The 16,949-nt window shown below is 33.7% G+C and overlaps 1 protein-coding gene across 2 annotated transcripts in view; it reads right to left on the minus strand.

Moving 5' to 3' along the window:
• The window catches only part of BRMS1L (BRMS1 like transcriptional repressor), a 30,883-nt gene that overhangs the window by 13,128 nt on the left and 806 nt on the right, over window positions 1-16,949 (minus strand). For both annotated transcript variants that reach the window (XM_028506649.2, XM_028506648.2), the window contains exons 2-4: window positions 14,062-14,152; window positions 9,592-9,719; window positions 7,665-7,744 (exon numbers count right to left, since the gene is read on the minus strand). In XM_028506649.2, the coding sequence (XP_028362450.1) occupies window positions 7,665-7,744; window positions 9,592-9,719; window positions 14,062-14,152 (299 nt within the window). The remainder of the gene's footprint in view (window positions 1-7,664; window positions 7,745-9,591; window positions 9,720-14,061; window positions 14,153-16,949) is intronic.

Genomic DNA, 16,949 nt, shown 5'->3' on the forward strand with positions numbered 1-16,949 from the left:
CACCACAAAAGGTAACAGCAAATTAATGGACAGGAATTAACGGACAACAAACTCTTAGACTCAGAAAGCACAACAAATTCAAGTCAGGAGAGAAAAGAAATCTCTATAGAAACATACAGTAGAGAAATTGAAGACCAACAAAGAGAAGAGCTTAAAAGTAGCCAGTGAGGGGAAGAAAATGATTACAGACTTCTAAAGGCAGAGTGGAAAGTGAGATCCTAAAAATGTTAAGAAGAAAATAACTGTCATCCTAGAGTAGTACATCCCCCTTAACTGTCCCAGAATTACTGCAAATAGAGCTATTATTTTTGGACAATAAAAACTGAGTTTCGTACTAATCAACTTTCAGTGAAGGAACGTCTAGGATGTTCTTTGAAGCAAAAAACACAAACCTGAAAGGGAGGGTTGCAACTCAGAAACAGTAAGCAAGAAACTAGTAAAATACAGATAAACCTACAAGAAAGAATTAAATCTATAAAATCAAAATAATGTCTTATTTGAAAGGTGAAAAAGCAAGATGGAACTAAAATACTGCACAGTACTGCACAACTAATTTATAATTTGGGAAGGAATAACTGGAGTTAGAGAGTTCTGAGGTCCTAAATATTTCAGGAGGAGGACAGAGTTATTGATTAATATTTTAATTCTACTAATATAGGTATGTATGTTGAAATTTAAGGTAATCATTAAAATATAGAAATAGAAGGGTGTTAGGGTAGCTCTTAATAAAAATAGAGAATATAACTTTATGATGTAACTGTTAAAACTCAGTAAGTCACACACACCAAAATAAAAAAAAGGGTCAGGAAAGAATAAAAAAGAATAAAGCAGAACAAATAGAAAACACAAAATAAATTGGCATTAAATATCAAAATAATCACTATAAATAAATATGAACTAAATATACCAGTTAAAAGACAGAGATTATTACAACAGATTTATTATAGCCCTGGCCAGGTAGCAGTTGGTTACAGCATCACCCCAATACGTAAAGGTTGTGGGTTCAAACCCCGGTCAGGGCATATAGAAGAATCAACAATGAATGCATAAATAAGTGAACAACAAATTGATGTTTCTCTCAATCTCTCTCTCTCTAAAATCAATAAATAAAATAAATGTATTATAAATGAAGTCATATGCTATTTATAAGTAATATACCTGAAATATAAAGCCAAAGAAAAGTTGGTGGAAAAAAAGAATGAAAAAACCTTCCATCAGGAAAATCCCAGGCCACATACACCAGGGTTGCTGTTTTAATTGTGAGATAAAATAGTCTTTAAAGAAAAATCATTGTTACAAAGAAGGGGAGAACATTAAAAAAGAATAAAATGTTACACTGACTAAACAATATAAAAATTCTAAAAATGTATGAGTCTGATATGTTATATATGCATATACACACATATCTATATAACATATAAATGAACACCTGAGAGAAATGCAAGGAGATATGGGAAGTTAACAATACCATTAATAATAGCATCAAAAAGAACAAAATACTTAGGAATTAACTAAGGGAAGAACTATACACTGACAACTACAAAATTTTGATGAAAGAAATTAAAGAAATCAAACAAATGAAAAGATATCCAATGTTCATGAACTGGGAGACTTAAAATTGTTACAATGTCTCTACTACCTAAAATGACTTACAAATTCAATGCAATCTCTATCAAAATCCCAGTGGCATTTTTTAAAACAGAAATTTAAAAAATCCTAAAATTCATATGGAATCTCAAAGGACCCTGAATAGCTAAAACAATCTTAAGAAAAAGGAACAAAACTGAAGGCCTCACATTTCCTAACTTCAAAATATATCATAAAGTAACAGCAATTAAAATAGTATGGTACTGGCATTAAGACAGACATGTGGACCAATGGAACAGAAAGCCTAGAAATAAACCCATGCATATATGGTCAACTGATCTTCAATAAGGGTGCCAAAAATACATAACAGGGAAAGGATAGTCTCTTCAACAAATGGTGTTGGGAAAACTTGGCAGAAATATGAAAAAGAATAAAACTTGACTCTTATCTTACACCATACACAAAAATCAACTCAAAATGGATTCAAGATTTGAATGTAAGACCTGAAACTGTAAAACCACTAGAAGAAATTGCAGGGGAGAATCTTTATGACATCGGTCTTGGCAGTGATTTTTTCTGATATGACACCAAAAGCACAGGCAACAAAAGCAAAAATAGGCAAGTGGGATGATTATGTCAAACTAAGAGGCTTCTGCATAGCAAAGGAATAATCAGAGTGAAAAGGCAACTTACAGAATGGGAGAAAATATTTGCAAATCACATATCTGATAAAAGGTTACTATCTGAAATATATAAGGAACTCAATTAAAAAATGGACAAAGAACTTGAAGAGCATTTCTCCAAAGAAGATATACAAACAGCCAATAGGTACATGAAAAGATGCTCAATGTCACTAATCATCAGAAAAATGTAAATTAAAGTCACAATGAGATATCACTTCACACCTGTTAGGATGGCCATCATCAAAAAACAGGTAGGTGTTGGTGAGGATATAGAGAAACTGGTACACTTGGTAGGAATGTAAAATAGTGCAGTCACTGTGAAAATAGTATGGAGGTTCCTCAATAAATTAAAAATAGAACTTCCACATGATCCAGCAATCCCACTTCTGAGTATATACCACAAGAATTCATGTCAAGATCTAGAACAAATATTTGCACTCTCACCTTCATTACAGCACCATTCATAATAGCCAAGATGCGGTAAACAACCTAAATGTACACTGAAGGATGAGTGGATAAAGAAAATGTGACATAAGCCCTGGCTGGTGTAGCTCAGTGGATTGAGTGCGGGCTGCAAACCAAAGTGTTGCAGGTTTGATTCCCAGTCAGGGTACATTGCCTGGGTTGCAGGCCATGACCCCCAGCAACCGCACATTGATGTTTTTCTGTCCCTCTCTCTCTCCCTCCCTTCCCTCTCTAAAAATAAATAAATAAAATCTTTAAAAAAATAAAAAATAAAAAAAATGTGACATATACACACAATGAAATATTATTCAATCTTTAAAAAAGGGGAAATCCTGTCATATGCTACAACCTGGATGAATCTTGAGGGCACTCTGCTACATGAAATAAGCCAGTTACATAAGAACAAATATTGCGTGATATTCACTTGAGGGATATAACAAGTCAAAAACACATAGAAGCAAAGACTAGAATGGTAGTTGCTAGAGACTATAGGGAAGTAGAAATGGGGAGTTGCTATTCAATGGGCATAAAAGTTCTGGAGATCTGTGGTACAACAGCATGCCTATAGTTAACAATACTGTATTGCACCCCTAAAATGTGTTAAGAAGGCAGATCTCATATTATGTGTTCTTACCACAACTTAAAAAAAAAAAAGAACAAAAGAAAAAAAGATAAAAGAAATTCCATGGGAGGTAAGTTTCAGCCGGGAGCATGGAATCCTGAGCATTCAGTCTCAAACTGTCCCACTTTTTTTGATCAAAGGAACCAGAGACCGTGGATGTGCACTATGGAGCATCTCATCATTAGTGCCTCTGCCCCCAAATCTCACATGATAAATGCCTTTACTGTTTTGGTAAGAATAATATCTAAATTTTCTTAGGAAATTAAGAAAAAAAATACCATTAACAAATCTACCATCACAGAAATTCTGATATACCTCCCTTAGTAACTGAAAGATGAAGTAGGCAAATATACATATATAAGGAAACAATGAACCCATTATTACATAAGTAAATAAATTAAAAATATTATGCAGAATGTTCCAAAGGACTGCACAGTCCCAAAGGACTTCTCCCCCACACATTAATTAATCACAATGAGAAAAAAGTTTCTGTACAGAAACCTGGAAGACACCGCTTAAATCAAGTAATCAAAGTGTACATTACCAATAATGGTACATATCAAAATTGTGCACCACTGGATAGAATTCAAAGAGAAAAACATGGTGTCACTGCTGTGATATTCCTACCAAAGATGCAAAACCTGGCTCTAATCATAAAGAAATAGCAAAGCAATTTATTTGTTTACTTTTTTACCTATTCATTTTTTTATTTGCCTAATCTGATTTGGATATTTTTTTTTAATGTTTGAATACAGTTGTCTCCATTTTCCCATCACCACTTTCCCCTGCCCCACCCACCACCACCTCAAACCCTCAATCCTACCCCCCTTTGGCTTTGTCCATGGGTCCTCTACACATGTTCCTCAATGACCCTTTCCCTTCTTTCCCCCATTATTTCCCTCCCATCTCCCCTCTGGTTACTGTCAGTTTGTTCTTAATTTTACTCTCTCTGCTTGTACTTTGCTTGGTTGTTTTGTTTTGTTGATTAGGTTCTACTTATAGGTGAGATCATATGGTATTTCTTTCACCGCCTAGCTTACCTTACTTCACTTGGCATAATGCTCTCCAGTTCCATTCATGAAATAGCAGAGCAACTTAAAATTGAGTAGCATTCTACAAAATAACTAGCCTAAAATTTTCAAAAATGGAAAGATCACAAAAGTCAAGGAAAGACTGAGATATTGTTCCACAGTGAAGGAGACTAAAAAAGACATAACTAAAAAGCAATGACAAAGACAGTATGTGATTCTCAACTGAATCTCTCTGGTATGAAGAGTGCTAATGGGACAACTGCTACAACTTAAATGGAGCCTGAGGATTGGATGATAGCAACATATCAGTATACATTTCCTGATTTTCATGATTGTAGTGTGGTCATGTAAGAGAATGTCCCCTCATCTGTCTGGAGTATGTGTTACAGCATTCAGGGGTGGTGGGGCATCATGTTGCGAACTCATTCTTGTATTCACCAAACAAAAGCTCTTTTGTACTTTAATTTTTTCTATGACACTGGTTAAATATATATAAATAATATATATTTGTATATATTTTATAGTTTTTATTTGATATATTATACATTAATATATTTAATATATTATATATTGTTTATATTCCATATTTTATTTTATATATATGAATTTTTATTTGTATAACAATATATATTACATATAGTTTATATATATAAAATAACAAGGTATACTAAACACTCATGAAATTGATGACTGCATTCTTAAATATATACTTCTATAGAAGAAAAAATATGGACTATTCCTAACTCACTTTACAAATCTTGAAATCAAATTAAAGGCAATGTGAGAATTAAAAATTAAATCCCACTTGTAAGCATAGAAATAAAATTTCTAAATAAAACAGCAGATGAATCTGTAATGTACAAGAAAAACAGTAATTCCAGGAATCAAAGGATGGTTTAACATTAGAAAATCCATTAATAGCCTTGGCTGGTGTGGCTCAGTGGATTAAGCACCAGCCTGTGAACCAAAAGGTACATGCCTGGGTTGTGAGCCAGGTCCTCAACTGGGGGTATGCAAGAGGCAACTGATCAATGTTTCTCTCCTATCTCTCCTACATCAATGTTTCTTTTCCTCTTTCTCCCTCCCTTTCCCTCTCTCTAAAAAATAAATAAAATCTTAAAAAACAAAAAAAAAGAAAATTCATTAATAATGTAGGCCACCACATTAATATATTAAGAGCAAAATACCATGACTAATATAATAGATTCAAGCAACACATTTAATAAAATCTAACAATTATTCACAGTAAGAATCCTTAGAAAACAAGAAATATGAGTGAATTTCCTTAACTTGATAAAAGGAGTATTTACCAAAATCTAACAGTCAGTATATTTATTGAAAAACCCTTAGAAGCATTCCCTTCCCTTAAAATCAAGAACACATGATGATCTGCTTTCACTAGTTCCATCCATGCTGTACTGGAGATCCTGTCAGTGTCAGTAAGAAGAAAAACAAGTAACAGGAAGATCAGATCAGAAGAAACAAACTATGTCATTATTCATAAATGACATAGTCTACATGGAAAAATCTAAGAATCTGTAATGCAATTATTAGAATTAAGAAGAGAGGTAATAGGTTGGATATGATATCAATATACAAAATTACAGCAGCAGAAAATAATAAGCAATTTTTTAAAAGATCTTACTAAACAAAATGTTTTTTAACTATAACAATTTTGAGCCCTGGCTGGTGTAGCTCAGTGGATTGAGTGCTGGCCTGTGAACCAAAGGGTTTCCAGTTCAATTCCCAGTCAGGGCACATGCCTGGGTTGCAGGCCAGGTCCCCAGTAGGGGGCGCACAAGAGGCAACCACACATTGATGTTTCTTTCCCTCTCTTTCTCCCCTTCTTCCCTTCTCTCTAAAAATAAATAAATAAAATGTGTTTTTTAAAGTGCTTAAAATAAATTTTATAAAAATTATGAGAAGAAAACAAACAAGGTTAAAATTACCAGGTTAGTGAGTTACCAAGACTTACTAGATGGAAAGCTGTAAAAAATATATTGTAATACTGTTGCAAAAATAAGCAAACAGATAAATGGAACAAATGAAAAAAGCTAGAAACCAACCATCACATATATGGACATTTGATATAAAAAAACAAACAAACAGAATGTGCTGATTAATGAGGAAACAATGGGGTATATAAGAGTGTTGACAATATCTATCCATGTGCAAAAAAATAAAATTAGATCCACACATTATATCACTCACAAAAATTAAAGGTAGTTTATCAATGTAAATGTTAAAAAGCAAATTTTCAACCTTCAGAGAAAGATACACCTTTTTACCTCAAAGCACGGAAGATAAAGCACATATCATAAAGGCAAGATGATAACTTCACTACATTAAAATGTAAAACTTTTGCTCATCAAGTCTTCAAGAGTGAAAAGACATTCCATTGTCTGGATAAAAATATTTGCAAAACATATAACCAGCAAGACACTGCTGTCCAGAATACAGGAAGAACCTCTACAGTCAATGAGGGAATGACCAGCAGCCCAAAATAAAGGCAAAATACATAAACAGGCACTTCTTAGGAAAGAAAACTCAAGCAGCCAGTAAACATCAAAAACATGTTTATTTTAATTTTTTTATTTATTGATTTTTAGAGAGAGAGGGGAAGGGGTAAGGGAGAGAGGAAGAGAAAAGAGAAAGGAATATCAATTTGTTGTTCCATTTATTTATGCACTCATTGATTGCTTCTTGTATGTGCCCTGGTTGGCAATCGAACCCTCAGCCTTGGCATTGGGATGATGCTGTAACCAACGGAGCAACCCAGGCAGGGCAGCATTGTTTTTTTAAATGTTATTCAAAATAAACAGAACATATAGACATATACATCCATTTTTGCGATAAAGAGAGAATTATGCCCAAAGACGTGGAAATAGTTAGAGAATCAGAAATTGATAACATAGTCCAACATTATAACTATACTACTGGATATGCATATTTGACTCTTAACTTGCATATTACATTAATTATACTAATACTTTTAGTGATGCCAGATGACATAATCATTACAAAATCCTTTTCAGGTAACAGCTGCAAACCTTCTAAACTTATCTCACTTAGTTCTTGTCTATGGTCCTCCCTTTGTGTCTTATCTCCAATACAGTTTCCAATACAACTGTATTTAAAAAAAACAAAAAATTCACAAGTGATGAGCTAAAGTATTTAATTTTGTTTTTACTTATTTTATTTACTTTTTTAACTTCTGCACTCAGAAAAGGCTTGAGGAAATAAAATTAGCTTAAAAGTTAAGCAAAATAATAGTACCTCACAGTGCTGGCGAGAAGCTTGAATTTCACATTCATATTTGTTCTTTACAGATTCTAAGCAGAGCTCTCTATAGATTCCTGCAACCAAACACAATTATTCTGATTATGTCAGCAATGAGTAGTTTCATTATCACTTCCCTACAGGAATTGTCCTAACTGGATTTTATAAGATGAATTCAGAAGAAATGGACCAGTGATTCTAACTTTATCTTTAAAATCTAAAAATAAAAAGGTTCAGTTAAGCATGTATCATAGATTAGAGACTAAGAGTTTAAGAACGCAAAAGAAACTATACTGCAAATTTTAGTTCTTATCCCATTCTTCTAAAAAATATTTCTAAATGTTTGATAGAGAAGGAGCAAAATGAAAATAAAACTCCTTTTCCATGAAAAACAGTCTCTGAGGACTCATAGTGGAAACAGAGTCCATAAACTCTGGTTTCATTAATCGTATATACTCAAGCAACTGGATTCCACAGCTATCAAAACCACAATCTTTAAACTATTATTTATTTTTAGAGTCCAGGTTGGAAGATGGCAACGAGGTAGGTGAGAGCTGAACCCACTTGCTCATGCACCCAACTGGGACACCTAGCCGATCTTCTGAAGGACGGAGTCAACAGCAGAGTCCAAAGCTTCCAAGAGAATTAAATGTATAAACTGATAGAACAAAATCTGCGTGGTCTGAGTGCTCCTGACCAGGCTTTACCTGTAGGATGGATGCTCAAGAGAGTTTAACGTGGAGGTGCCAAGGCAACATGGCCATGCAAATATGCCATCACAAAAATGGCACAGAGCTCTAGATGTACATACTCAACTCTAGGCTACAGTTGTCCCTAGAATGTCTTTCTTACATAGTAAAGGCAAGAGACAGATATCTGGAACTATGCCATTACCAACACATTCATACACACTATTCTTCATACAATCAAAAGGGAAGGCCACAGAGTAGAAAACTGAATAACTGACTCAAGTAATATTTCCTAAACATCCAGTAACTCTAACTTAGTTCTTTCAAAATGTCAAAGAAAATTACAGACATGTTTAGTTTTAAGGGTGCACTAAACCAATATGCAAAGACAGCAAGCAAGATGATTATCACATCATCTATCTTAATATTTAATATTAAGCACTTAAGAATAAAATTCAGATTAAGGTGAGTTTAGTAACAAAAAGAACCTATTATCAGCAATGCCTGTGGCATAATAAGTACATGGATCAATTTGTGTCCAACAAAAGAAAACCATCAGCATCTTTATTAATCGAAATTATTTTTAGTTTGACTATAAAAAAAGAATAATCTTTCAATGGATATATCCCTTGTTGTGAGTGCTAGGACACAATTCTGCGGTTGGATTCCAGTTACAAACAAAAGAGCACATTTTAATCATACAAATATAGTATAGTATATTTTCATTTATTCACAGCCACAAATGAGTAAACAATCTTATCAAAATTAAAAATTATCATTAAATTATCTAGTTGACAGCTAATTCCCTGTTCTCCGTACCTTAATCAAACGCTTTTTAATTTTATAAATAAAAAAATCCTTATCACCCTGACAGGCAAAAACTACACTGAGTATTTAAATTGAACCTTAATTTATCTAATAGGAAATTAAACTGTGACAGTAACAGCATCTCTTAATGAAACAATCATGGCTCCTAATTGTTTCACATGTGGCAGTATTTTCCCATCAGCACTGTGAGCAACATTGGGGCTTTTTGTTTTTTGGATCCCCCACAGCAGCCGAGAAATGCAAGAGGTATTTGATAAATAGCTGTGAGCTGACTGACATGAAACACTCTGGTCAGTGTAAATATATTTTTAATTCCAATTAACAACAAATTCTCATTTGACAAACACCTTTTAAATCTATAAAAAGTTCATATTCTACTACATGAAAAAGATGTTTCACTTTCCTACCTGCTACCTTTGTACGAATTTGCATATTTTCTTGTAAAGTTGCCAGTGGTTCCAAATATTCTGGTGCTTTTCCAGCTATGACTTCTTGTAGTTTTGCATCCACCTGACTTAATCGTTCTTTATAAAGTCTTAACAAAGCAAAAATTAAGATATTAATTTTAAAAGCTCAACAAAGGGTAACAATTTACAATTTCTAATCATTATCTCTTCCTCATAATCATATTCTAATAACCTACCAAAATGTATTTTTGACTTGATCTTAAGTTAAAAACTCAATATATTATTTGACTCCATGTACTTAGTCACAAAATAAATATTTTTCTACTGTTTTTAGATATTTTACTCCTTAATGGTTAATTCACAATACAATAAAACACAACTGAAATAACTACTTTTTGGCACCCTAAATTTCTGGATTTAACTGCATAACAATAAATTGATTATAAGAGAAAAGGTTGTTTGTTTAAGCATTGAGTTTAAAAGAAACAAAGAAATCATTTTGAACTTAGAGACATTATTAGTTGTCAAAAGAAATAATTCCCTGGCTTCTCTCCACCTTCCCTGAAAAGGAGTCAGCAGTACAACATTTAGCCTACTTGATTTTAAAAAACAATAAAGAGGAAGTAGAACGATGAAGGTAAAACCAACAATACTATAAAAAATAGAAAAACTATAGAACTTTTGACCTGGCATAACCCAGTTCATCTGGATGGCAACTGAAGACGCTGTAACAAAATGAACTTTTCCATGGATGGGGAACGAAAATGGGACGGGGATTCCTGTCTCTGTATTTGAGTCCGCATACAAATATTCTAATTTTCCAACTAGTATACCAATACCTTTAGCTTGATTATCAAAGATGAAGTATGTGAGACAGCTCAAGATTTATTTTTGGCAATAATTGTGCAGGACAGAACTCTTTTTAACAGGAAAACGTTTACATTGTCATTCTTTATGAAAGATGCTTTGAATCCTCATTTTGCAGCATTTTAAAGACACCCTAAAAATTTCAAAGCAGATTAACAATTTAAGATCATTTTGTAAATTCTTTTTTGCCATTTATTATTTTTTCATAGGTGAGGAATATGTCACAGAGTATCACAGGGACGGCATGCAGTAACTTCTAAAAGAAACCACTGATTAAGCTTGTAGGAGTCAGTATAACTACCAGTAGGCTTTTGAAATTATGGTACCTGACTTTCATATAAAACTGCCTTTTCCTCTTGAAAATATAAAGCAATACAATTAAGATAATCAGTATTTTCTATAATTGATCATTATAATTAGCACAGAGGTTTATATAATGATTCTGAAGGAATAAAGCAAGTTTGTGTGTTAACACAAAAAAGTCTTTAAAAAATAAAAGGGAAAAAATAATCTGAGTTAACTGTCAAAATAATACATTATCTTGTCTGGGTTAAATTTTTCTATGAGTACCGCATGCTAACCGATTGCACCACTGGAGCTCTCTAGGTTAAATTTTTCTAAACTCAAAATACAATGATAAACAAATGTGTAAAGTCAGAAAAATACAACATAATACTTCTACTTTTTGAAATTATAAATACAGCAGGTCCTCAAATAACAGTTTCGTTCAATGTCATTTTGTTGTAATGTTGATGAAGTACCACAAAAACTTAACTCTTGTTTATATCAATTAGCCCATGATAAAACTGGTTTTGTTATATGCCATTTTGCTTAAAGTCAAAGAACTTATCAATGACATTGAGTAAGGACTTACTGTACAATTTTAGACAAAATGATAAAATGTGATACAAAGGATGAATATACCTAAAAACACCAAACTTACACAAAACATTGGTAAGGCATCCTGAATAGGTGAACAGCATCTTGAATGAAGAGGATATGTGAATTAACAATATTCAACTAACTACCCTTTTAAAAAAATAGATTTCCCTGGCTGGCGTAGCTCAGTGGATAGAGCGCGGGCTGGGAACTAAAGTGTCCCAGGTTCGATTCCCAGCCAGGGTACATGCCTGGGTTGCAGGCCATGACCCCCAGCAACCGCACATTGATGTTTCTCTCTCTCTCTTTCTCCCCCCCCCTCTCTCTCTCTTTCCCTTCCCTCTCTAAAAATAAATAAATAAAATCTTTAAAAAAAAAAAGAATAGATTTCTCAAAACCTGTATAATTTCTACAGCATTGGAATTCAAATATAAACTCATCAAAGTCAAGGATCATGAGTCCCTCAGCAACAATACTAGTGAGAGTAGATACTTAATGTTTGTTGGACACTGAACATTGAAATGAATGACAACTTGGGTGGTATGAGTTCCTCTATCCTTTTAAGGAGGTGGAAGAACTCACCTTCCACCTCTAAACAAACTGTAAATGGTGAATTTTCTGCCTTATGAAAAGAGTGCTATTGTGCCCTGTGGTGCCAGAACAGGAGAAGCAGAATAATTATATTATATTATTACTATCATTATTATTATCATATCAGTTTATTTTCCATCTCTTCTAAAGAGGACCTGAGGCAGCTTGCAGAGATACACAGGATAAAAATAACAAACAAGGCAACTAGGGCAAGACAAAAAAAATAAGATAAATATAAACCAGGTGCAAAGATTAATTTTTTCTATAACATATTTCTGGATACCAATTCCTTGAGAGAGAATCCTATTAAATAGTGGTAACGGGTCTACTTTTAATACTTTTAGAGCTGAACGAAGCTGGCAGAAGTACCTGGCTGGTGGTCATGGTGAGTCACGAGAAAGCAAAAAATCAAGGCAACTGCCAGCCCCAAGATGAACAAGATTAGGCTTAATGACTGACTAGCTGCAAAATTTTCCTATGTAATATATTATACTAGAGCTTTACAGTAATTTTCATTTCTTGGATAACCATTAAATAAACTTTAAAAGCTTAATAAGGATATCTTAATTAAGTGTATGAGAATTACTTATTTGTGGATTATTTATGCTAAATAGAAAAATACAAATTTGTTTCCTCTTTTCCAGAATGATCTGGATGAACTCTTCATATTTCCCAAATAATGGATTCTTTGGGGATCTAAACTCATTTTAATTTAAAATTAATAATGTAAATCTTTAAAATAAGAAAATGATACTATGTTTTTTAAAGTCCAACTTTGGATGGGTTTGAACTGCTTATATTAACATGTTACACCCACATGGACATTCTCTCTACATTCATCTCTACTACCAATGAAAGTTAAGACCAGAAACATCATACACAACAGGTTTCATACAGTACACAAATCTGCCTCATTTTAGTCTGGCAACTGCAGATAGGAAATGAGTTTTTAATCTCTCCTTTGGGCTTCTCTAGGTAAGTGGTAGGGAAAAAGAATAAGTAGCAAAATTAAGAAGAAATCATACACTGAAGAGATTTCACACATGGAAGGTATCTATCCTCTCAAAAGTTTCTTTCATGTATAATTCCTAACACAGAGCTATGCCCCATGACAGTGCCAGCAAATTCCAAAGATCAGCACATGGCTGATCTCACTGTTAACCACAGGATGTCTTCATCTATTCTTTTACTCCTATTGTTCCCTATCCCCAAATTACTGTCAGTCAGTGAGAAGGAGGAAAATGAGTAAACCTTTAAGATTTTTTAAAAAATATGAATCAGCATCTATTTTGTTCTCTCAAATCACTGGAGCCTATTCTCATGTTACCAACTTTACATAAGAGCTCTGGCATCACAATGGGGGACAGGGAGTGTGGAGAGAAGTATCTAATAAGCACCCACTGCGTGCCAACCAAGTGGCTAAGAATTGTATACACTGCTCTTTCAATAATAAAGAAGCTATTATTACACTGTTTTAATCTGTTGAGAAAGCCTAGATGTGGAGCCTGTGTGTACTCTTTCTACTCCCCTACATGTCCTCCAAAGTAATGTGTCTTAATGGAAGGAATATCTTATCACTAGGAGGCAGAAAGCCTGGCTTAATGTATCACTCTCTGATGAACTATGGGCAAATCAGCCTCTCTGAGCATCAATTCTCTCACAGGTAAAAGCAGCTAAGACTATTCCCCAACCTTAGAGTTACTGCAAGAAGCAAACTAAATAATGCATGTAAAAACATGTATCTAATGTTAAGATACAAACAAAAAACACTCAGCCATCTTTGGGAAGTATTCTCCCTTATTCTCAAATTTTTTAAATGCTACTACCTTTACCCAACTATTTAGCAAAGGAATGAATGAAGCAGACTAGACCCAAGTGGGCAACAACCCAGTGAAAATATTTTAATGAACAACATCCATATCGAAATCTTATTATATCCCCCCAAAACCTGCCTCAAAACCATCAATGTAGTCAATAAGGTCTTAAACAGGTGAACAATAGTAGAAGCCTCTTTCAGATCAATCAGTCCCACAACATATAAAGAAGAAAACAGTTCAGAGTAAATATTTCTCTTAGTATACAAGTGACATGGTTGAGATTCAGTGACAATGATCTCCTAAAGTCACTACTTACTGATCCTTGAGATCCGTAAACTGTTTTTCAAGATTGGACATTTCATCTAAACATTCCATTCTTCTTCTTTCACAGTCTTCATCATCCATTTCTATTAATAAAAAGGGAAATATCAAAAATAAAATTAGTTTTATGCTCCAAATATAGCTGAATATAATTCAAATAGGAAAAACAAAAGGAAAAAACAGTAAGATGAAGTTAGATGTACTATGCCTATATTATGTCTTAAGAGAAAATAAATATTTATCCAAAATAATTTTCAGTATAGGTTTTAGCCTAAAATACAGATAAGAGTTAAAACTACAGCAGTCTCTACACCTTTTTTTATTCATTTTTAAATTATTTTAAAGACAACATTAAGCTCTGACTATAAAGTAATTAACCCACTTTTCGTTTGTTTTCCAACCCAACCAGAACTTAAGCACCAGAATGATTACGTTCCTTAAAGGTTAATACAGCTCAAAAACACTGTTGGAATCTTTCAGAACTGCTCACATGGCCGACTTCATTGTTAACCAGAGGATATCTTCATCTATTTTATTCCCATCATTCCCCCTCCACAAATTATTGTCAGTCAGTGAGAAGGAGGAAAATGAGAAAAACAAGCAAACTTTTTAAGAAAGCAACTGTTACTGTTAATTACCAGGTCTGTCCTATATTCCATATCTTCTATTTCTACATCACATATATGTATAACACATCAAAATAACTAGAGTATAAAATTAATCTAGATCATTTTTTTAACATTCAATGTTTTTTACATTAGTTTCAGGTGACAAACATAGTGGTTAGACAATCATATACTTTACACAACGTTCCCCCGATATTTCCAGTACCTACCCAGCGCCATACATAATTAGTACAACATTATTGCCCATATTCCCTATGCTGTACTTTACATCCCCATGACTATTTTCTAACTACCAATATGTACTTCTTAATTCCTTCATCTTTTTTACTCAGTCCTCAACACCCCCGGTCTGGCAACCATCAGTCTGTAGAAAATTATCTGCATCTTGATATTCATCAGATAAAGATCAAATTATGAGAAAGAGTTAAATTATGTTCCATTATTTTCATATAGCAAGAAAGTATATAATTCTTTTTTTAAACATTTTTAAAACATTTAAATTATGTCTGGCTTTTAATAGCATACTGCTCGGCTATTTAAAACTTGGTCCCTCAAGATGACTCACTCCCCAATATTTCTGGATAGCAGAATTTTTTCTGTGCCTTAAGAACTGCTTGGTACTAAGGTTTAAGAAGAACAAAACTATGGAAGTTGAACATGTAAGACCAGTAATAGAAAAGAGATGCTTTTACATGTAGTAAAACTGCAAAATTTATTTTTACAACTTCTTTGCACTTAAAAGTTTGACTTACAGTTCAAATTATTATGTTCTTCATGAATTAAGTTTTTTATTATTTTCTGGGATGGAATAAAACCCAGTGAAAAGTCACAACGGTTAAAATAAAAATTAGAGAGGGAGAATTTTAACCAATAGATGTCACTTTGAGAGGTCCTAACTCCCATCAAAAAATACAAAGAACACTTGAAAATAAAATGTTTTACAGACCCAGGAAATGTATTCACATACAGACTGGATGTTCTTTCTCTGTATTCCTCGCTTTTGAAATTTCACCTACTGTCATGGCTTGCCAGATGATGTCCAAATTACAGTTCCCATCCCAGGCAGGTTCCAGTGCCACATTTCCACCTGTCAGTTGGGCACACTAACAAATACACCACCATCGCCTCAAAGGCAGCGTGTCTGAAATACTCTTATTTTCGATTTCATCTCAAATCTTTTACTCTTTTGTTCACCCCATCACAGGTTTTTTTGCATTCATCAATCCTGTTTTGTGCTTTGAAAGAAAAGTCTTTTACATCTATACTTTTATTTTTATTTTCTAGCTCAAATCCTTCTCCCAACCAAAGTGGTTTTCTCACTCTTTTGAATAAGCCTTGGCCTTTTGAAAAAGCTCTAGTCTTTGCACTTTTTTTTTTTTAGGAATCTCCCCCTATAGAAACACCTAACCATTACCACCCCAATTCAAATTCTACCCATTCTTCAAGATAATTAAGGTGATTCCACCATCTTCAACTAGCCTTTACTGACCAGCCTATTTTGAAAAGATGTCCTGTGTCTCTGAATTCCTACAGCATTATTTATAAGTATCATTTGGCAATTAATCAAGTGGTGACTTATGACAGCTTTTTAACTGAGATCATATCGTAACTATTTATTTACACTTCACACTGAGTTGTGCCCAATGCTGCACAAGGGAGTACTCATAAATACTTATTTTTTGGATAGCTAATATATTGATTGAAATTGCATACTTCCATAGAGATTGGCTTTGAAAGGGAAACCTAAAAAGAGTGTCAGGGTGATAATACACTGTCATCGACTTGTCATCAATCCTTGCTTCACATAGCCAAAATCATTCCAAGAAAAAGAGTAGTCTGTCTTATCTTATCCTCATCATATGCCAAAAAGGAAAAGAATCCAGGTAATCACAAATTCCACTTCTTTTTATTTTTAATAACCATTCCTAAAAGTTTGCAAAATTGATTAGTAGTGTTAATCTGCTCCCCCCATAACCCCACCTCCCTCACCGAAAACAAAAAATCACTTGAAATAGCCCAAAGTTAGAAAAGAATGCAGGGAAAAATGATGTGGAGAATCTCAAAGCTGCCAGAAATCAGCCAAACTGTTCGCAAAAGAAGATTCCCAAATGACCCTTGATGTTGGGCCCTTCTCAGTCTTACAAACTTCAGAGATGCTGTAAACAGGACAGCTCCTAAGTCAGCTCCACTGCAAAAGCACTGATTGATGTAAAGCGCTGACAGGTCGACAAGGATGCTGAGGTTAATAAATTCTAAG

This window comes from Phyllostomus discolor, chromosome 1 (assembly GCF_004126475.2).
Source record: "Phyllostomus discolor isolate MPI-MPIP mPhyDis1 chromosome 1, mPhyDis1.pri.v3, whole genome shotgun sequence".
NCBI lineage: Eukaryota > Metazoa > Chordata > Mammalia > Chiroptera > Phyllostomidae > Phyllostomus > Phyllostomus discolor.